Source organism: Penicillium argentinense, assembly GCF_028826775.1.
Source record: "Penicillium argentinense strain IBT 30761 chromosome Unknown utg000005l_segment0_segment0, whole genome shotgun sequence".
NCBI classification, from domain to species: Eukaryota; Fungi; Ascomycota; class Eurotiomycetes; order Eurotiales; family Aspergillaceae; genus Penicillium; species Penicillium argentinense.
Window position 1 is genome coordinate 5,908,630 of NW_026622664.1, and position 20,417 is coordinate 5,929,046.

The 20,417-nt window shown below is 49.9% G+C and overlaps 11 protein-coding genes across 11 annotated transcripts; 7 read left to right on the plus strand and 4 right to left on the minus strand.

The window, feature by feature from the left end:
• Positions 1–57: 57 nt before the first annotated feature.
• Positions 58–1,339, plus strand: N7532_007012 (MIF domain protein; the record flags this gene model as incomplete). Its single annotated transcript, XM_056619505.1, has 2 exons — positions 58–486; positions 557–1,339. The coding sequence occupies 2 exons, from the start codon at positions 58–60 to the stop codon at positions 1,337–1,339; spliced, it is 1,212 nt and encodes a 403-aa protein (XP_056475664.1).
• A 325-nt stretch (positions 1,340–1,664) lies between these two features.
• On the plus strand, positions 1,665–2,449 carry N7532_007013 (ADP-ribose 1''-phosphate phosphatase; the record flags this gene model as incomplete). The annotated part of the gene is made up of 3 exons (XM_056619506.1): positions 1,665–1,761; positions 1,819–1,877; positions 1,988–2,449. 3 exons carry the CDS (start codon positions 1,665–1,667, stop codon positions 2,447–2,449), a joined length of 618 nt encoding a protein of 205 aa, XP_056475665.1.
• Positions 2,450–4,890: 2,441 nt separating this feature from the next.
• Positions 4,891–5,091, plus strand: N7532_007014 (uncharacterized protein; the record flags this gene model as incomplete). The annotated part of the gene is made up of 1 exon (XM_056619507.1): positions 4,891–5,091. One exon carries the CDS (start codon positions 4,891–4,893, stop codon positions 5,089–5,091), a length of 201 nt encoding a protein of 66 aa, XP_056475666.1.
• Positions 5,092–5,696: 605 nt separating this feature from the next.
• Positions 5,697–6,349, plus strand: N7532_007015 (CENP-X/MHF2 family protein; the record flags this gene model as incomplete). Its single annotated transcript, XM_056619508.1, has 2 exons — positions 5,697–6,239; positions 6,302–6,349. The coding sequence occupies 2 exons, from the start codon at positions 5,697–5,699 to the stop codon at positions 6,347–6,349; spliced, it is 591 nt and encodes a 196-aa protein (XP_056475667.1).
• Positions 6,350–7,883: 1,534 nt separating this feature from the next.
• N7532_007016 (MIND complex subunit MTW1) lies at positions 7,884–9,022 on the plus strand (the record flags this gene model as incomplete). Its single annotated transcript, XM_056619509.1, has 2 exons — positions 7,884–8,360; positions 8,426–9,022. The coding sequence occupies 2 exons, from the start codon at positions 7,884–7,886 to the stop codon at positions 9,020–9,022; spliced, it is 1,074 nt and encodes a 357-aa protein (XP_056475668.1).
• A 91-nt stretch (positions 9,023–9,113) lies between these two features.
• N7532_007017 (dihydroorotase) lies at positions 9,114–10,309 on the minus strand (the record flags this gene model as incomplete). Its single annotated transcript, XM_056619510.1, has 3 exons — positions 9,114–10,046; positions 10,116–10,195; positions 10,255–10,309. The coding sequence occupies 3 exons, from the start codon at positions 10,307–10,309 to the stop codon at positions 9,114–9,116; spliced, it is 1,068 nt and encodes a 355-aa protein (XP_056475669.1).
• A 1,204-nt stretch (positions 10,310–11,513) lies between these two features.
• N7532_007018 (uncharacterized protein) lies at positions 11,514–12,284 on the plus strand (the record flags this gene model as incomplete). Its single annotated transcript, XM_056619511.1, has 2 exons — positions 11,514–11,831; positions 11,895–12,284. 2 exons carry the CDS (start codon positions 11,514–11,516, stop codon positions 12,282–12,284), a joined length of 708 nt encoding a protein of 235 aa, XP_056475670.1.
• Positions 12,285–12,542: 258 nt separating this feature from the next.
• Positions 12,543–13,616, minus strand: N7532_007019 (zinc knuckle domain protein; the record flags this gene model as incomplete). Its single annotated transcript, XM_056619512.1, has 1 exon — positions 12,543–13,616. One exon carries the CDS (start codon positions 13,614–13,616, stop codon positions 12,543–12,545), a length of 1,074 nt encoding a protein of 357 aa, XP_056475671.1.
• Positions 13,617–13,658: 42 nt separating this feature from the next.
• N7532_007020 (uncharacterized protein) lies at positions 13,659–14,413 on the minus strand (the record flags this gene model as incomplete). The annotated part of the gene is made up of 4 exons (XM_056619513.1): positions 13,659–13,749; positions 13,809–13,936; positions 13,963–14,138; positions 14,170–14,413. The coding sequence occupies 4 exons, from the start codon at positions 14,411–14,413 to the stop codon at positions 13,659–13,661; spliced, it is 639 nt and encodes a 212-aa protein (XP_056475672.1).
• A 1,313-nt stretch (positions 14,414–15,726) lies between these two features.
• N7532_007021 (glutathione S-transferase family protein) lies at positions 15,727–16,719 on the minus strand (the record flags this gene model as incomplete). The annotated part of the gene is made up of 4 exons (XM_056619514.1): positions 15,727–15,924; positions 15,970–16,090; positions 16,150–16,563; positions 16,622–16,719. 4 exons carry the CDS (start codon positions 16,717–16,719, stop codon positions 15,727–15,729), a joined length of 831 nt encoding a protein of 276 aa, XP_056475673.1.
• Positions 16,720–18,208: 1,489 nt separating this feature from the next.
• Positions 18,209–19,846, plus strand: N7532_007022 (putative amino acid permease; the record flags this gene model as incomplete). The annotated part of the gene is made up of 1 exon (XM_056619515.1): positions 18,209–19,846. One exon carries the CDS (start codon positions 18,209–18,211, stop codon positions 19,844–19,846), a length of 1,638 nt encoding a protein of 545 aa, XP_056475674.1.
• Positions 19,847–20,417: the final 571 nt, after the last annotated feature.

The window sequence follows — 20,417 nt, forward strand, 5'->3', positions numbered from 1 at the left end:
CTTCCTTCCCTGTCTTCGTCTTTCATCCACTTTCTCATCGATTTCGGCGTGTTCATCATGGATTCATCCAAGGAAAAGAAGCCAACTCTACCGCGACTCGATACAAACCTCCCTCCTGCTTCTGCCCCGGCCCCAGGCCAGCCTGGGACCCGCCGATCGGTCTTCGACCGCCGTTTCCAACGCAATCCTGATCGCAGCGACCTCGAACCAGAGAAGCTCGCCGGTCTTGGTATCCATCCGCTCTTCCGCGAGGACGAGATCACCACCGATGAGAATGCCATCCCGGGTTCTCGGTTCTCCCCCAAGACCATAGCCACTCACGTCAAGCAAAAGAGCGCCGAGGAGACATCTGCGACCACGAAGAAGAAGGAGGGCCTGGCCGGCTACTACGAGGAGGCGTTCTCCAGTCGTGGCTCGCACAATTCCCCCCGGGAGCGGGTGATTCAGGAATCGGCCGTGATCGTGGAACTGACAACCAACCGCGAGGTAAGAGTCAACACCAGTTCTCGGATCATAACACCATGTCACGGTACTCATGCCTGCCAACGCAACCTAGATCAAAATTCTGGATCTTCTGACGGAAGATTTCTGCGACCATCTGGCCCTGATCTTCCAACGTCCGCGAGCCTCGGTCTACTTGACCATTCAGCAATGTGCTGCCCTGTCGTTTAGCAACACTTCGCTGCCGGGATATTTGTTGAAGGTTTACACTCTGCCTTCTCTGATGGCACCCCTCACGAACATGCGCTACACCTCTCTGCTCGCAGACGAGATGCAAGAGCTTCTTGACATTGGTCCTGAGCAGGGCGTGATTCTCCTTCTCGCAGTCCCGGAGGACAACTTTGCTGCAGGTGGCGCAACCGCCAGCGGGGAAATTCTACGAATTGAGCGCGCACATCAGGAAGAAAGTCTCGGTCTCTTTCGATCATTTGGAAAGCAAATTTCGCGTCGTCGCCTGAAGTCAAGCAGCGGCGATACCAGCGGACCTCTGTCTCCTCCCACCAGCTCAATCCAATCACCCCCTACGGGCCGTGGCCTCAAGGGATTCATCAACGAAGACATTGCCACTGTTGAGCAGCGTGTCGAGCAACGCCCTCGCCTGGGAATGAAGAAGTCTGTGCAGAACTTCTTCGGCCGCCGTCGACTTTTCGACAGATCCCCCGTTGACAAGAACGAGGATCAAGACACCGCCAAGGGCAAGAACGCCGACAACATCCAAGCCTATGAACAGAAGGACCAAGAGGAGGAAAACCAGGAGGAAAACCAGGTGGAGGCCAAGCCGAAGAACCAGGAGCGGGTGAAGTGGGAGGATGAGGAACGGGCCAAGCGCGGCGAGTAGACATGTGCTACTCGTCGCTGTGAATACCCAAAGGAAATTCCGTCAGGACATTCGGGGGCTTGTGGTTGTGGTTGTGCGCTGTTGATGAGTTGATGAGGAATACTGTGTGATTAGTTAGGTTGCTGTATTCTTCAGGGAATGAAATCACTTTCACTGTGCTTGTCGTGTTTTCTTTTGTTCACTGGGAGTTCATTGCGATACGCGCCCCGCGCCCCACCAGCGAGCCCGCCGCGAAGCTCGCGTTTTCATCGCCCCTCCGAGTCGGCGCAGGTCGAGGCTGCAGAACCCCACCCTTCACTTTTCTACGACCAGCAGCACACACATCATGAGTAAAACACCCGAGGATGTTATCGGGGACGAGAGCCAGGTGAAAGAGGTGCCGGGCGATCTGTTCGGTGCGCCCCAAGGATCGTGCTTGATCCGTAAGTACAGGTCCTCCCTGCGTGGTTGGATACCAAACTCACCCGAGACCCTTCTAGATGCGTGCAATCCCCAGGGAGTCTGGGGTGCAGGAATCGCCAAGGTCTTCAAGCAGAAGGTGGGTGCTTCTTTTTTGCGTGATGCCCTCGCTCTCCCCCGCCAAGGACCAGAGGATCTCTCACCACAACTCTTTCCTCAGGGGACCTACTCACATCAATGAAAATATAGTATCCAGCCGCGTACGAATGCTACAAAGAGTCCTGCAATGAGTATCAAAAAGAAAATGTTCACCACGACATTGTGGACCTGCACAGTGAGGACGAGGACACCATCTCCGTCCGTCTACCGCTCGGCACAGCTCTTGTGATTCCTCCCCAGCCGGAGGACTTTGAGAATGGTCGAAAAAAACATTGGATCGTCTGTCTCTTCAATTCTAGTGGCTTCGGGAAGGAGGTTGACTCCCCCGAGGCGATTCTCAACCACACATTCGCCGCGCTACAGGATCTGGACATGCAGCTTGTGTCGCTGAGAGATCATAATGAAAATAGCGATGACGAACAGTCTATGCCTGGCCAGCTTTACTCGTGTCGGTTCAATTCGGGTCTCTTTGCCGTGCCCTGGGAACAGACGAGGGAGGTTATTGAGGAAGTGGGATTAAGCATGACCGTCGTTTACCCAGAGGGAGAGTAGAGTTGCCGCGCAAACGCAACCGAGAACAAATCGAAATCGACGGAAACTATCAGATTCCGGTGTAACCCGGCAAATTATCAAATTCAAATCATTTCCAGCCCCAGCGATCTGATCTTCAGCTTCCATACTGCTAGTGGCAAACTTGGCCAGGGGTAAACCGCAGCTTCGATATTCACAATTCTCGGCTAGCTTTCTGCCTTTACATCCGATAAGCAGAGGGCGTATGACGTCGAACAAGCTTGGCAGCATCATCCATGCCCACGACAATAAATTTCACCCGGAACACAGTACATAATGGAGCACTCGGGTAGTGAAGGAGGGACTTGACCCAGATAGGCAAGCTAGCGCGCTGTCCGCATCAGCCAAGTCAACTGAGATACCAAGAGGCGCCGCCCATGGCGAGAGAATCTACAAAGTCAACCTCACCGCTTCACATTGTGGTCAATTATTCTCCCAGATATTCGATAGATCCATTGATGGACAAACCCCAGATCCAATCGTCGAGTTCATTCTCAAGTTCCGAGAGTGACGCCAAAGCTCAATGCCCTGGCGATCTTTGCTCGATGCTTGTTGAGGACCCAACGTTGTTTTGGGAGAATACGGCTCCACTCGAGATGTCTTGCTATGTACAGCTCTTGTATGCATCTTGGCATCATGTATTCGACTGCCAATGTCTTTGTAATGCGAGAAAGAGACTCCAAGAGCCATCGTATGGAACAATGGAATTTTCTCGAGACGCATCGACTGAAATGACAGGCTCGAATTCTCAAGTAACTCTCGACACTCGAGTGGAGGTGAAGATTCTCTGAGCCGGTCCGGGCGATCGATTCCCACAGTGAACGAGCTGTCGACGAACAGACACGGTAGATAAGCACTGGATCATTTGAGGGTTCTCCGGTACGTACGGGGTGAGTGAATAGACGTTATTTACTCGATTATCAGAATCATTACAAACTCGCAGACACACACGTGAAATCGGCAGCTCGAGACAAGCTCGATATTGCCACGATGTATCGGAAAAATCTACGGGCGATTTCTTTCTTCACCACTGCCAAACTGGTCTTGGCCGTATTGCCTTTCGACTTAATCCCTCAAGGTCGGTAGCAAGGCAACTCCGAGAGGCAATTCAGCTGCGCCTTTTGATGGAGAAATTTCAGAGTCCCCATGCACTATTGCTTTGACAGCGATTGCTGGAGCACCTAAAAATTCAGACGTTGCGGGCTCTCGTGGCAGGACGTCAGAATGGCCATTGCTGTTGCAGCGAAAAGCAATAATCGCTGGGTCGCAACTGACGTTCGCTTTCGGTCTCGCTTAACATACTCATATTCTCCGATGAACCCCACCGCCGATACTTTTGTGACTGTAATGAGTGGAGCCGATATACAACGATAGTTGGGGAGGCTATCTCCCTGACGGTGGCGGGTTGAGAGAAACTCTGGGGTAGACTAGCGCAGGCAACGCCAGGCAAGAAGCATCTCATCCATCGAGATATTACGGCGGGAGATCTATTTGGTGTTGGGGGGAGGGGATTTGCAAAATCAAGGCACTTTGCACGGAGGAACGCGATCTACCGGGCTAGCCAGCACGGGGTGGATAGTCCCCTCCACTCGCGGGGCCTCGAGTGCCTAAGCCTAATACTAAAGGCATTGCTATCACATCAAAAATGCGACCTCGACCACGACCCCGGTGGACCCTGCAGGATGGTGGGTGTTGTATTCCACTCCAACCATCGTCAAGCACGCTTCCAGTCCAATCTGCGCGTGGACTAGTCAGACAACAGACGCCGAGGAGCCTCGTGAAGTTAATCTCCGCTCGAACCCTGATTGGCAACCTGGCCACTGCAGTGGCTTGGCCGGAGGAAGCATCGTGAACCATCTGGCCAGCTCCAAGGAACTCTCGATCAGCACAGACTCTGAACTACACGCATCCACGATTCGCAGAGGGCGACCCGATCGGTTGCCGACGTCTGTGTTTGGACTGGAAGGACTCTACTCTCCAGACATCCTTGTCCGGTACGGCAATCCCAACACATCACAGCACATTAGCGACTTCAATAATTCCGCACCCATTTGGAAATCTGGGCATTGGCAGGTGGACGAAGTATGATTGTAACGGTGACCGGAGTATCTGAAAGAATGGACCACGGAAAGATGGGGGGACCCCAGTGAGGTCCGTGGCCGTCGGGCTCTTCCGAGACCCTGGGCAGCAAGAAGCACAGCGGCTTCGTCAAGGTTCGTTGAAGGTGCTCGTGCCTTTCAGAGATAGGAGAAAAGAATCCACTTCCCAAAACGATTGTGCTAACATCCTCTGTTAGATCGTCCGCGCGGATACCTCCTACAACGAGACTGATCTGCGGGCCATCTGCAACTCCTTGAGCGGTGTATGTTATCCATTCCAGAATGCCATCTTAATACCATTACTAACCTCAATACTAGTTCATCATGGTCCACCAGGAGCTTCTGAAGACTGTCATTGGCAAGCACGGCCTGCTGAGCCTGACTCACTTCACCCAACTCGTTGCTGCAGTTATCTGCACTCTGGAGGGCGGAGTCGACACTATTGCTTTCAGTTCATCGACATCGCCCCTCGTGCTCCGCCGATGCTACCCAGAACAAGAAGAACCTGGACTCCACTCTGGGTGACACTATCGACTGGTACTCCAGCTAAATTATCATTTTGATCTTGATGTCTCCGTGGAATTGCCAGCATAGGCTGAGAAGAGTGCTTTTCACTTAATTCGTTGTTTGCATGTTCTACCTTATCTACACGAAGAATGGTCACACGATTACCTTACCTGAATAATTGAATTAATAATCCATCTCTTTCACAAATATGCACAAATTGTAACTTACTCTCAATTGGGTGACATGGTTTCTACTCTCTAGATACAGCGTCCGAACCTTTGAAAGGTGCTTTGTCCGGATTTGTGATGGTTTGATCGGGCGAGGTCTCGAAGCCAAGGGCTAGTGTTGAGAATCTCCTTGCTTGAGCAGTTTTATTTTAGCCATGAAGCCAAATAGAGACAGAAAAAAAGGAGTATATTTGCTTATCTCAAGGAGAATTTTTGAAGCCAAGAAATGAAAATAACAATAACGTGGAAAGCAATGCGGGTGTTAGATCACAGTCACCTGACAGCGTGTCTCCGCGATTCGCGTCGCGGTGTGACAGATCGAATCCACACCGACCTCACACCCCACGGCCAGCTCAGTCTGCGATTAATTAACACCACGCCAGCCAAACCCTCAGAATGGCCGGTGAACCCCCTGCACAAAAGAAACGCCGGCTCCCCTTCAAGCCACCCAGCCGTGCGCCCAGCGCGGGGCCATCTTCTGCCGCGCAACCAAAAAGCAAGTCCACCAAGGCCACGGCCAAATCCTCTGCCGCAGCGTCATCCAAGGCTGCTTCCACGTCCAAATCTACCGCGAACAACAAGCGCCTCCGCGTCGGATCACCTCCCGACTCTGCTAGTGATTCGGAAGGCTCAGATTCGGAGGAATCGGATCACAGTCGCGAGCGCTCTATTTCCCAGGAACCAGACTTTATTCTCGCGGAGATCATAGAGCACAACCCATCCGAGGACGTGGCATCGAGTGACCCGAAGATTCCGCCCAAGTTGCTAACGCGACTACTACACGAACATTTCCAGAATGAGAAGACCAAGATTGCAAAGGATGCGAATGCGATTGTCGCAAAGTATGTGGATGTTTATGTCCGGGAAGCGATTGCACGTGCTGCGTTCGAGCGGGCGGAAACGGATAACCAGAGTGGGAGGGGTGATGGCTTCTTAGAGGTATGTCTTATTGATGTCATTATTGATCGCGGCGGCAGAAGCTCACATATGAGTCTCTGCAGGTGGAAGACCTTGAGAAAATGGCACCGCAGCTTACGATGGATTTTTGATCACGAGATGCTGGGACCTGTTTTCGGGAATTTCAAGAGCAATATGGCGTTTGGGATGAATTCGCGGAGTCGGCTTTTGTTTGACACATTGAGATACCATCATGGAGCAGACACATGGACGCTACAACAAAGTACAGCACAACACAGTACCCAGATTTCACTTATCCACGAACATACATTTCAGTCTCTCAGGGGCACACCTCACATCATCCCGACCCACTCCTGGGTACCAATGTTTTATGCAGCATGGAAACATCTCGCGGGAATATATATTGTAGTGGGGAGACCCCCTCTCCCTACTACATGGGTGCCATCCAGACTATGTGACATAACCGGCAGTATACAGTGGCCGGATAGCTAGTTCTAGAATACACCTTCTTACACCTCCCCGACCTGAACCCTACATTTGGGGTTCTCGCTATTTCCTGATTGCTACGCGTGTGTTTTTTGGTGGTTTTTCTGCTGAATCGACCCGCACGTCTCAGCGCGTGCTGCCATCGAGCGTTCCCCTCTTCAGTATGTAGGGTGTTTCTCCGTGTGATCTATAACGAACGGTGGCAGAACATCAAATCCATCGGCATTATATATCCTGCCGACATCGGGATTGACTCGTTGCGCGATGGATGGATTTGCCCCATATGCCTTCACTTTCTTGCTGAAGTACACAACGACCACTGGCAGCTGATTGGTGTTCGGGGAGGTGGGCCAGTTGGATGTCGTAGTTCGTGTAGGCGATGTAGAACACGAGAAATGACCGTGTTTGCCAATTCTGTACGGCGAGAAGTGGATAGCAGAAAGGGCTCGGTAGAAAATTTATTTTGATTCAGGAGATCAATCGCTAGTGGGAGAATGTGGTGATTCTCGCGCTTTTGATAACAGTACGCTTCGATGAGAAACAACCTCCAGGACTCGAAGGGGATGACGGGGTGGAATTGCCATGACGCTTTCACTCCACGCTTAAGTGTGATGCTAGGAAGGCTTCGAGCCAGACGACAGAATTCATTTCAGGAAAACTAATCCTCGGCTTTCGCCTTGGGTTGCCATAGGTTCATACGTCGGGGGATACACGGAGGTGTTCAGCAGGGAGAGGGGCAATCTTCGTCTTGAGACACATTATTGGGACCTGCATCTCACAAAGCTACCTTTCGATTTGAACCAGACTGAACCTCAACATTTGACAGAGATTTCGAGACTGACACTGCCCAGATGCACGAATATCATTACATACGTCGTTTCCCCAATCGTATCCTTCCATCTGATGCCGACCCACTTCACCATAGCATGGATGTTTTGGTCGGGCTTACAGCTCGGGTGTGACAGATCGGAAATAAAAAATCGCGTCTGCAGCGAGTTACAGACCCCAGCCCAGACGACCTCGTGTTTTCCAATCGCGCTCGACGGTTGGTGGTGGGCGATGTTTGCTTGGCCGTGCGGAATGTTAAGGGCACCAAGGCGGTCTGTTGTGCCCCCGCGCGTCTCTTCTCTCCGCAACGCGCCCATCCTTCCAGCGACTCTCTAATCTCCGATTTTCGCGATGAACGATGCGACAACCTCCTTGCTCACTGAGCACTTCAGCTACACCCCCTTGGTGAGTGTCCCCTCGGCATTGAGATTGCAGGTGCAGCTGCACGAGTCGGAGAATCCACCCTTGAAAGAAAATCGGCCGGCTGACCAGCTCCCCCAGTCTCTCATAGATGACATTATCAACTCGATCAACAACCTGATCTACCAAGCGATCTCCAGTCTCGAGTCGGGGCTGCTTGCTACACCTCCAGAACGTCTAGGGTTTGCTCACGACACCAATGGGGCTGTCATTCACGAGGCCGACGAGGATGGCAACATCATATACCCGGAAGCGAAGCTGGAGATTGAGAATGGTCTGCACCAGCTAGAGACTCTCCTTGAAGCAAATGTCGACAAGGCATTTGACAAGTTCGAAATTTATGTCCTGAGAAACATCCTCACCGTGCCTGAGGATCTGCTTTCGTGGGTTAAGCTCAAGCATTACGAGGTAAGAAGTACTATTGGACCGCCAAATTTTGAGACCAAGGTATGCTAACGTGTTTGCTTTTCTAGGGCCTCTCATTTGACTCTTCTCCAAATACGCCCACACCCGAAACGATCCAGGCGCAGCGCAAGAAGCTTCTCGAAACCAGAAAGCTCAACCGTTCTTTGCAGGACGAGCGGGCGCGCAACGATGCGGTCATTTCACAGCTCAAATCCATTCTTTCAACCGTCGAGTCCTCCAAACCCGACGACGCCGAACCACCTAAAGCGACCGACACCCTGGATCTTTCTTTCTTGACCTCTAACCCGGCAGCACGCCAGCTCCGCGTAGGCGTCGACGCGGGATCGAAATCCAAACACGCTCCATTGACGACCAACACGGCCTTTATTTTGTCGCAACTCCCGGCCTTACAAGCGACGCTGACGCAAATTCGTCCCAAGCTAGCTGCTCTGCCGGGCTCGGCGGAACAAATGGAGGCCAAGACCAAGCGCGATGAGCGGAAGGAATACATCGAGAGCCGGATCAGACTACACCTCGAGCGAGCCGGACAATTGACCATGGGTGACGATGGCAACCCAGTTGTTGCGGGTCGTCGGATCGACATTTCCGAGGCGCATGCTCTGGAGAATGTTGCGAGCATGCTGACTCAGGACAAGTCAGCCTAAGATTCGGCGCTACAAGTGAAAACGGTCCTCGAAGGGCTTGAACTTTTTTTAATCTTTGTTTTGCTGCATTAAGGCTACCTTGGGGTATATTTTACGACCAAGACACGGTCCAGGTGTCCTGGGTCTTGCGGAAGGGGACAACGTCGATCTTATCCGACTTCAGGATCTCCTGGATCTTCTCCCCCTGCTTCTCAAGGGTGATGAATTCCTTGGTCTCCTCACCGATGCCATAGAAGTTGCGTCCAAACTTGCTCATGAATCCCTCAACAATCTCCGGCGTGATATCCTCATCATTGAGGACGCCGTTTGCGACAGCCTGCTCAAAGGAGTCAAGCACGACCTGGGTGGTGTACGGCTGAGTGAAGACACCCGCGGCAATCTTTTCACCGCCGCGCTTGGATGCAGCAGGGTGCGGGGCGCTATCGGAGCCGAAGAAGAACTTGCTGTTGCCCGAGGCAGCTGCGCGGATAAGGGCGTCCCGATCGGCGGGGGTCTTTGCGACAGGCTTGCAGAAGCAGAATGGGTCACCCGCCCACGAGTCGATTATAATGGACAGGTGGTGGGCAGTAATGGTACCGGCGACAGTGGGACCGCACTTCTTGACGGCCTCGACGGCGGCAGCAGTGGTGCAGTGCTCCAGGATAATCCGGAGCTTAGGGAACTTCTCGTGCAACTCGAACAGCTTGGGAAGAAAGCGTTCCTCGGCAGAAAGCACCGTCACGTCGCCCTTGGAGGGGGCCTCGCCATGCAGGTTCAGGATCATGTCCTGGCGCTCCATCTCGGCGAAAACGGGGTAGAAGGAGGTGTAGTCAACGACACCGGAGCTGGAGTTGGTGGTCACACCAGCTGGATAGCTCTTGACACCGGTGATCCCCCGCTTCTTGGCATCAACGATAGTCTCCGGAGTGATATCCTCGTGCAGGTACAATGACATAAGATAGTTGACGTTAGGCTCGAGGGCTTGCAGTTGCTTCTTGTAGTCCAGGGCGCGGTCGACGGTCGTGATGGGCGGGACAAGGTTAGGCTGTACAATCGCATATCGTTAGGCCAATTGAACCGCATCAATACCATCTGCAAATCAATTCTCACTTACCATAACAAAGACGGTGTTCACTCCACCCTGGCGGATGGTGGGCGTCACCAGCTCCATCATCGGCCCGTCGCGCAGGTGAACTGACGGGTGTGAGTCCACAATGCCTCCAAACGTTTTATGTTTACAGTCCCGGACATACCATGGAAATCGGCCGAGGCCGGGAGCTTGACTCCCTGCAGCTTGGACAAGGGCATTGTGTAATCTAGTCGGGGTCAACTGGTCTCGAGGAGAAGAGAAATGCCGTGCCCCGCCATTTTTTTCTGGAGGTTCCGCCGGGCGGTGACGCGCGGATTTCCCCGCAGTTTCGAGGTATACAACTTCAGTCAAATGCATCATTTCAAGTGTGGGCAGGATATCGAGGCAGTGTAAGATATGGTAGTACATGGCTATCGACTGATGAGATACAGCAGTGAGAAGGAAGAATAGTTACAATGGGGAGCCTGAGACCGCTCAGTTGCAGTCTGGTACAAGCATTTCTATTCGCGACAAGCCACACGCTTCTCCGAGGAGTGGATAAGCCTAAAGGCCTGGCCAGATTCTCGAGGTCCTGCAAAATTGCAGGAACCATTTGGCGCGGACATTTTAATAAGAGCGTCCAAAGTATGAAGAAATCCCAAGTTCCTACCGCCACTCGTCACACACCATCCCGGGCGCTTAGCCGCGCCCTATCACCGTCCATTCTCACCCTTTTTTACCTCAAGCCCCAGAAGGCCAGTGCCTCAGGTACGCAAATCAGAAACTGAGCTTCACCTATTTGACTGAAACCCTCCACTAGTCCAAAGTTAGCATCCATTAACCGCCCTCGTTCTCCCCGCCAAGTCTGCATGCTGGCGCCCGGAAGCTGAAAACACGCCCCCCGGACGCAAACGACGGCCACGGCATGCCCTGGAAAGCCCATCGTTTGCGGTCCGACCTCGCAGTCCGTTAAACTTAACTTCTACTATTGTGCGAATCTCAGTGGACCCCGGTGCCTGCCTGGCCCCTTTGCCATGGTTGATACCGTGGAAAAGAACTCCTATCCGCAGTGTTGGATACGCGCCCGCAAGACCAATGCATTGTGATGGCAACGCGCTCGCGAAAATTGTCCGTGCTGGATTGGGAATTACCCTTGAGCTGTCTCAAGTTTGTCCTACATATTCGACCTTGGTCCCCCCTCGTTGGTTCTGAAATCAGGGAGCATCTCTATTTCCTCGACGCCGTTCTTTTCAGGTCAGGTTACCTACCTTGTCTTTCTTTCTAGCCCCCGGTTATAGTTCACACTTTGTTTTTAAATCATATATCATTTTGAAAACTGATAATTGGCTGTGTCCCAACCTTGCCAGCAAGGTCTCGTGTTAGTATCCTTTCGCTTTTATTGATCTTTTATCCTATCCCTCGCGCTCTTCCATCCCCATCTCTATGAGCTCCAACTCTTCTACAGCGGGCTCGCACCCTTACTCCTCAGATATGGAGGAGTCAGCGTTTTTAAAGCGCAACCGTCTGATCCACTGTGTCTGCCTCGGTCTTTCTGTCGTGATTTCTGCCGCTGCTATTGCTATCATTGCTTGCGAGGCCGTGCCTCTGCGTCATTACAAAGACACCGCAAAGTGGGCCACTGACGATCTTACACTGTGGCCATTGAACTTTGACCTGCGCCCGACTATCGCGGCACTTTCATGTGGCTGCGTGATCGCAGCCTTGAACTTGGTATATGTGATCACTGCTATCCTCCCATCTGTTAGTTGAGAACCCCCGCCGTCAACAGCCTCAGAAATAAGTCAAATTTCTAACAATAAGCAGCCTCATTCACGTATCAAACTCCTGAACTCATACTCTTCGCTGTCGGCCATCACTGGATTTATCACTGCCCTGGTCGGCATTCTCTTCATCATCTACCGTCCCTCCTCAAGTTACCCGTCTGGATTTACCGTAAACGAGACATTGGAAAGCTGGACCTGCAAATGGAAGAATGGTTCCACCGATGAAACAACACCAGTTCATTTTTCGCGAGACTGCATTGATACTCGCGCGGGATTTGCTCTTCTCTGCGCTACTTTGGGATTGGAAATTTTCATGGGTGTTGCCGCTGGTTTCGGGTCTGTGTCTCAACGCGGTGTTTCCCGCCGAAGAGAGGAGCAATTCCAATTGGAAAAATTGGAAATTGCCACGAAGCAGGTATACCGAGGTTAGAAAGATATGGAAATGACAGCTGTGCCTACATCACTAGAAATCTACCCGTGAAAGGTAGAAGCAACTATGTGAGATGTTAGGGAATTATGGAGACCTGAATTGGGGAAGACGGACTGAGGGCAATAGAGTATTATGAGAGTATCCATGCTGTACATAGGTCACTATACGTACCATATTTCCCCTGCAAGGTGGGGCTTTCCTATTCTAGGTGCCGCCGCTTTAATGAGGGCGCTCAGAATCAGACTCACTGAGTAGATTTCAGTCCGGGCTCAGACTCATGAGCAGCTCAGAGTATATCACGTGATATACTGGTCCAGTCCGTAACCGTAACGCCGTTTCTCTTACGAGGCGGTTCATATGGATCGCAATTGGTGGTAGGTGTAGTTCTGTGTTCAGTGCCTCTGCTGCTGTCGTTCTGAAAGCTCCGCTGATCAGGCATGCTGCCCGCTTCTGGATGGCCACGAACGGTTGACTGATCATTCGTGCCTTCGTCTTGCTGATCATCAATGGGTGGTACCAGACCGATACTCCGAAGAGCATCTGTGGGATGACTACCGCTTGGTAGATCCTGCGCATAGCTGAAAGAGAGGCCCCCCATGTCGAGCCAGCCAAGCTTCGTAGCGCCTGGAGGGACACGCTTGCCTTCGAAATTGCCTTTTCGCGGTGATGCTGAAACTCCAAGCCGGGGTCAAGCCAGTAGCCCAGGTAGCGTTCCGCCGTCCTTGTCGCAGGTACTGTGTGCCCCTGCAGTGACAGTGGTGTGTACCGAGGCTCGACTTCTTTCGTATTTACGAAATGCACGAGCACGTACTTCTTCGTGTCGAATACTGAGGCATGATTTCTGGCCCACTGTTCGGCCTTCCCGCAAGCAGTTTTGAGCTTCCTGATGGTCTCTCGCTCGCTATCTCCTTTGGTCATAAAGCAGACATCATCCACCCAGCCGTTACTGGTCACTCCGCTTCCGCACTTCTCAATCAGGTCTGCATTGTAGATCAGATAGAGAATGGGCGGAATCGGCGACCCTTGCGGAATTCCCGTTGGTGTTGGTATTGGACCAGAAGTGCCTTCTGGCATGCGGATCTTTGTGCTTCGATTTGACAGGAAAGCCTTTACCCAAGGGACGAGTTGCCCTAGGCGTCTTTTCTTGAGATTGTGTTCCACGAAGACTATGTCAACTGGATCCACTGTAATGGATGTTTCCTTTCCATTTTCCAGAATCACAATTTCCGAGATAGCTGTTGGGTCGCTGGCAGGATACAATTTGAGATCGGTGACCATCCCTTGTAAATGGAAGTGAACCCCTTGTTCCTTCAAAAATGTAGTCATAGGCATGATTAAAGTCTCATAAAGACTGAGTGGGGTTCTTTCTAGCAGTCACACGCTATTTCGAGTGTGCATTTCTGGCAGATATTTGCAAAGCAGCCTGTGAAATTCCGATGCGCTGTGCCACTTTTGGAGCATAAAGCTGGAAAGGATCAAATTAGAGCGAATAATTGTGGGGTCGGAAGATAGCAAACCACTCACGTGGTAGACCATAAGGTCCAGAATTCTGATTCGAATAGTGTCTTATCAAATAAATCGCCGATCTTCTTGGGACCAAAGGATTTCTCATCATCCAAGATGAATTCGATGAGATCCATGCGGGCTTTCCGCTGAGCTGAAGCTGATGGAAATTCACCTGACGTGTTTCCCCCTGGTCTTGTCGGATTACACGGGCGTGGGACTGGTTAATCGGCCTGGTGTACCACTCATGTTCCTTTATATTCTCCCAGCAACTCTTGTCCGGATCTGTCAGACTGGGAACCACATTGAGTATGTCTTTAACACACTCTTCATGGAAGTATGGCTGTGCACCTGTGGAGGATATATCCATCTATTGAGGAACCTGGCGCCTTAATCACTCCAGTGGAGCCATGATGGATGTCGAGAATGTGGACCTGATGGGCTGGGACCTTGGCCTTAGTGATCAAATGAACTGCTGCAGCAAGGGATGCGACATCTCTTCCAATCAGCCATGCTTGTACGTTCTGAGGGTTGCGCTTTGGGCGACATTCGTTGTGTATCGATTTTTGCTGTTCTTCGTTCAATCGGTGTTGGTATTCGCAATTATATTTATTTATATTGGACATCATCCCACCGGTACATTCTCGGCAACCGCGGAATGAGACCTCTTTCAAACTTTCTTTAAACCATGGAGTACGACCCTGTGAACTACGGAGTCATTATTATATTGAGATACTTTACAAACTTACGGTGGTTCTAGTTGACATCCGATCCTTGTTTCTCGCGGAGACCGAATTAGGCTACCTTTTCTCTAGAGAGTAAAAATTTATTCTTCATAGCTTTGGTGTTGAGCTGCCGTTTTCACTCCACCCTTGCGACCATAACACCGTAAAACATTTTATATAGTATGGAGCTTTCAGGTGACAACCGGGGGTACCATACAGTCCTAGTTTTTAGCATGCACGTAAATACAATTCATTGCAGATGGTTATTCTCTGTACTCTGTATCATGCCGACCGTGTTCCCGTTCATTGGGCCAGTGAATATTGGTGGCTTGGCTCGTGATTTTAAATTTCAATCGAAAACGGGAACTGGCGGAGTATTGACGTCAACACGAGTCCGAGAACCCGGAATCACGCGTCTCTTGCGGTTGCCTATTTCCATTTTAGACGTTGTATTTAATATTAAATAGCGCATTGTGCTCATCAAATTATCTGTATCCTTCCGGCAGGATTCTGCCAGAAATCGAAAATGGGGGGACACTACAAGCCCACAAGACTACCCACAAGACTATGTTCCGCCATACCATAATTGGTACTATTGCTGGTCTTTCCATTGGCATTGTCGCCACTTGCGCTCTGGGCTACTATATGGAGCCTTGCTAGATGGTTATAACCCCTACGATCCAGTGCTTAATGAACCTGTACCCGGGCTTGCTTCTGACAGTGGCTGGGTCAAGTTACGGATCTCACAGAGCCCAACACCGACGGAATCTCACGGGTGCTTATATGAATGTCTCCAAAAGCAGAATGAGAGTTCGAAAAAAGTAAATGGTCGGGCAATGGCGCCGGGATCTGATGTATAAATATAGATATTGGATATGCAGTATTCTGTGGGTAACCACAATGTCCATGAGTTTAGTACTTACGAGACGTGATCCTTTGATGTCATCTACTCAGAAACTTATCCAGGCTTGTGCTATCGCGCAAAAGACTGCAATAACAGCGCTATTGATTGTGACGGCTGTGGAAATACGGAAGATAATGCAAACAGAAAGGAAATACAAAAAATGAATATCGGAATCGGTGGATAATCATCATATCCGGAGGCGAGAATAGGGAGTAATTTGGAAGTAATGATCCAGGAAAGCTCAAGGATATCATAAGGCCCCAAAAGTGAATTTCGCGAAGGAAGAGACTCGTACAATTTAGCGAGGCTGTCACGGCATATTCCCAAAGTTGGAAGAGGCTGCCTGGACTGCATACTCTGTATACATATGACACAGGCCCGAAACATCTTCGGTGACGACAGAATGCCTCCTCGAAGGCAACTCAAGGCGACCGAGAAGCCCAACATGCATGTGATTTTCTGAGAGATCTTTTGGGAGCAGGACATGGGAGGTAAACGTGAATTCCGCCTAGTGTTGAATAGCTTCATGTTCTGCGATCTTGAGCCCTCTCACAATAGCGGGACGTTGAAGCATATTCTTATACCATGAATTCAGAGCAGGAAATTCATCTATATCAATGCCAGCGGATTTCGCTTCAGCAACGTATGGGAAGTAAAGAAAATCAACAATTGTGCTATGTCGAAGAATCAATAACTGGACATAGAATTAAGCTATTTGACGAAGTCTACTTACCATATATTGCCCACAATATACGGCATCTGCGAGTTTTGTAGATGTCTCTCGGTGGCGAAATATAACTGAATCGTCTTGTTCGTAAAGCGTGAGATTCCGTAAGAGACCTCTACTGGGGCTTTGAGGAAATGAGCTGCTTCCCTGTGGTTTGGCCCTAGCCGTGAAGCCAAGAAGAACAGCCAGTTATTAACTTCGGTGTGCTGTGATGATGAAGTGGGGTAAGATAGCTTGTGCCCTTTATCATAGCGTGCTATAAGATATTGAGCGATAGCTCCAGACTCCTGAACTCTGAACCTCTGGCCATTGGGGTGGAAGTCCGTCAGAATCGGAAGATAGTTATGAATATCAGCGAAATCGAATCTCTTGTCTGGAATTTCTTCGATGTGATTAACGCTGCAGAGGTAGTAGGGAAGCCTTTCAGTGATCAGCCAGCGGAAATAGGATTCACATTAAGACCCAAGGTCTGGCCTACTCCAATTCTTCCAGTAGCATTATTGTTTCAACTCCGTTTGAGGAGCCTTTTTTGGTATAGAGGTGGATGGATTCTTTGAGGTCGGTGTGATCGTTCATGTTCGGCGAAAAGGCGGATACAAGACCTTTGACACTTGAAAGCCAGAATCAATTAAGGGCGAGGTTGAGGAAATTTATGGTGTCATGGGAAGTATTAACATGGTAGACTAGTCCGGGGCGTGCCTCCCTTTTGAAAATTGTTAACGCGAACGTCTCTGCTTCTTGTATTTCAATACTTGTTATATTACGGTACTGTCTGGACCAGCCCATGATCAGCCCAGCCCAACCTATCCTGTTCTAAACATTCATAACCAGGTGTCAAGTGACCTCCACGACTTAAGTTAGGCCTGTTCGACGGTTGAGAACGTCAGTTGCCGAAAAACCCAAAGCTAACTGTGCATCTGGCTCACTCTCTCCCATGGCTAGATAATACGATCTTTTTGAGAAATCCCCTTACTTAAAACTTCGTCCAGCAAACCATGAAAGCATCCGTATCACTGACTCTTTAATCCTCACTGGTATTGGGTATTTTTAAATTACTCCTAGCTTTGGATATGTCCTCGGGTAAAGGGTGACTGCGCGCCAATGCAGCCACTCTGGATGAAACAGAAACACTATTTAGACTTCGATTTAGAGATGTATGTTTCAAATAAGCCAATTTTATTCTCAATCTGCTAATACCATGTGACATGGTAAGAAAAGAATCGTACTACCTAGCTGAGGAAAGAAGGATTATGGCACGGTACCGTTGTATCCCGGGCGGTGATTTGGTTTTTTTACCGTGATCCCCTTTGTCCCCACTTCGTCGAGCAGTCAACGCAGAAAGTGTTCGCCTTTCTGAGTACGAGAATAGCACAGGTCCTTTGGCCAGGTAAAGAAAGAAAATGTCAGGAAAATGGTGATCGACATTGTATTGACTTAAACGGTACCTCTGAGGTTTCCGAAGATATGGTATTCGGTATGGGGATTACGCGTACTTTTCGCCACCTTTCGCAACCTCGGGTATGTAACCACCGAGCCACAGGTATTCTTGAGGGTATATTAAACCCCCCTCAACCCCCAGCAGTTTCAGGAAGAAGAATCAACACTCCTTTGCATTTTTTGGTATTTTTCCCCTTTTTGATTCCGCGTTGCCTTTCGCTGGCCAGTAAATCCAGTGTATTTCCCTAGTTATACAGGGCATTCCTGATAGAAAAGCTTTTTGGTGACTCACATGGAGGCTGTGAATTTAAGCATTTCAAGAAGTAGAAATCATGGGACCGCGCCCTAATGTCTCTCTAAGTGATCTGACTAGCCCTAAACAGCACATATATAGATGGATAAGGCTCATTATATTTTCAAGGCAGCTTCTCGGTAAAGACCTTGGTTTCCGCCATATCCATTGATACCTTTGATACTTGAAAATGCTTGCGAACCACTGCAGCAACCTTGATTGGCCATAGAGCCACACCCTTTACGTCATCCGAAGAATACCCCTCTCTCCCATCTTAGCTCACGAGACGACTTCTTTGGCCCGTATCTACTTTCCGTTGAGCAACTCCCTGCAATTATGCCAACTCAAACAGAATCGGGATTTCCTCTTACAGAAGAAGCAGGCTCCACAGTACATGATGGTGACATGGAAAGCATTGAGCGCGGCTTCAGAGAAGTATATGCTGTCAGGCAAGGTCTTCACCAGCGGCACATTCAGATGATTGCTTTAGCTGGCACAATTGGCACAGGTCTATTCCTTGGCTCTTCCCAAGCAATTGCAACGGCAGGCCCCTTAGGTGCCTTCCTGGGATATACTATTGTTGGCCTTGCTGTGTCTGGTGTCGTCCTTGTCGTTGGGGAGATGGGTGCTCTAGTACCTCTCAGTGGAGGCCTCATCCGTTATGCAGAATACTTCTTCGACCCTGCGATGTCCTTTGCCAACGGATGGAATCAAGTATACTTATACTTGGTGGCTATTCCTGCTGAGATCGTGGCAGCCTCGGTCTTGATTGAATTTTGGATTACCGTTAACAACGCAATATGGATTACTGTCTTCAGCATACTGGTGCTCGTTACTGCGCTAGTATTCGTCAGATTCTACGGAGAGCTCGAGTTTGTATTCGCGACCCTGAAGATTTTGCTGATCATTGGGGTAAACCTTATGGCGCTTGTGATTACATGTGGTGGAGGACCAAGTGGTGAATCTATCGGCTTTAGATACTGGAGAAAACCAGGGCCTTTTGTTCAGTATCTGGATATCAAAGGTTCCTTGGGCCGGTTTCTTGGTTTCTGGTCAAGTCTGAATAATGGCGTCTATGCATACGCAGGAATCCAGAATATCACTATTCCTGGAGCTGAGACGAGATCCCCAAGGCACGCAATACCAAGAGCAACCAAGCGCATCTTGTTCCGCATCCTCCTCTTCTATGTTCTGTCAATCTTCATGGTTGGTTTAGTTGTTCCTTCTGATGATCCCAGACTCCTTTATTTGTCTGGCACAGCTTCTCAATCCCCGTTTGTTATTGCCGCTCGCCGTGCAGGAATCGGGTCAGCACCCTCAGTCATTAATGCTGTTATCCTTACTTCAGCTTGGTCTGCTGGCAATTCAAATATCCTTTTTGGGTCTCGGATCCTTTTTGGCATGGCAGTCCATGGACATGCTCCTGCGGTTTTCAAAAGATTAAACCGGTTCAGCGTCCCTTATGTGGCTATTAGCCTCCTCGGGATCTTTATGTGCTTGGGGTATATGTCACTCTCTAACTCAGCAAGCATGGTCTTTGGATGGTTGCGCGATATTGTGGCGATTTCCACCTTGGTCGACTGGGGAATCACCTGCACCGTATACCTTCGATTCTACTACGGCTGCAAGAAACAAGGGATCGATCGCTACAGAGAGCTTCCATTCGCGGCCCCTTTTCAACCCTACTTCACGTGGGCTTCGCTTACGTTCTTCATCCTTTTACTCTTCACTGGTGGTTTCAGCACATTTATCCACGGCCACTGGGATACTCAAACTTTTATCTCCGCATACATCAATATTCCAATAGTCCTGGCTCTGTATCTCGGCTACAAATTGTGGAAGAGAACGCGAATCATCCCCTTGGAGAATATCCCAGTTGTCGGTCTGATCCAGTTCTACCTCTGTCAGGAGGATCTCGAGCCAGAAACACCGCCTAAAAAGGGACTCGCTAAACTCAACATTCTTTGGTCATAGGGTCAGTTAGAACTCACATTTTTGACTAGGCGAGCTCTATAGGAATTTCAAAATTGTACTAAGAGTATGATTTTTGCCACGACCCTGAGATATTGTCGCGGTCGGGTGGCTAACGTGGGATTCACAACAACAAGGATCAGCGGCCAAAGAACGCGGAAGAGTTGGGACATTACTTTGGCCTTTGGCAATATTACTAGGTCACACTCAGAAGTAATAGATACAATAAACGACTTGTTACACTTCAGATATATCTTTTCAACTTTCCTATAGCACTGCACCACGCCTGCCGGCCTACTTTGTTTGTCAGTTTATCCATTCCCACTCAAACAGACAAACTCCGAAGGGAAATGTTTTCTGTCATTACAATTTACTGTGGGGTGCCATTGCAATGGCTGGGGTTGTCGCATGGAACAGTCAGTATGCCGGCATCAAAAAAGTGAGGCATTCAATGTGCCACATGGTCGGTTAGCTTCTCAGAAATAACTACGGAAATAATGACGAAAAAGGTTCGACGGGTGCGACAGCGTGCTGATTGTACCAGGAAGGTTCGAACCTGTCAATCGATCAATCA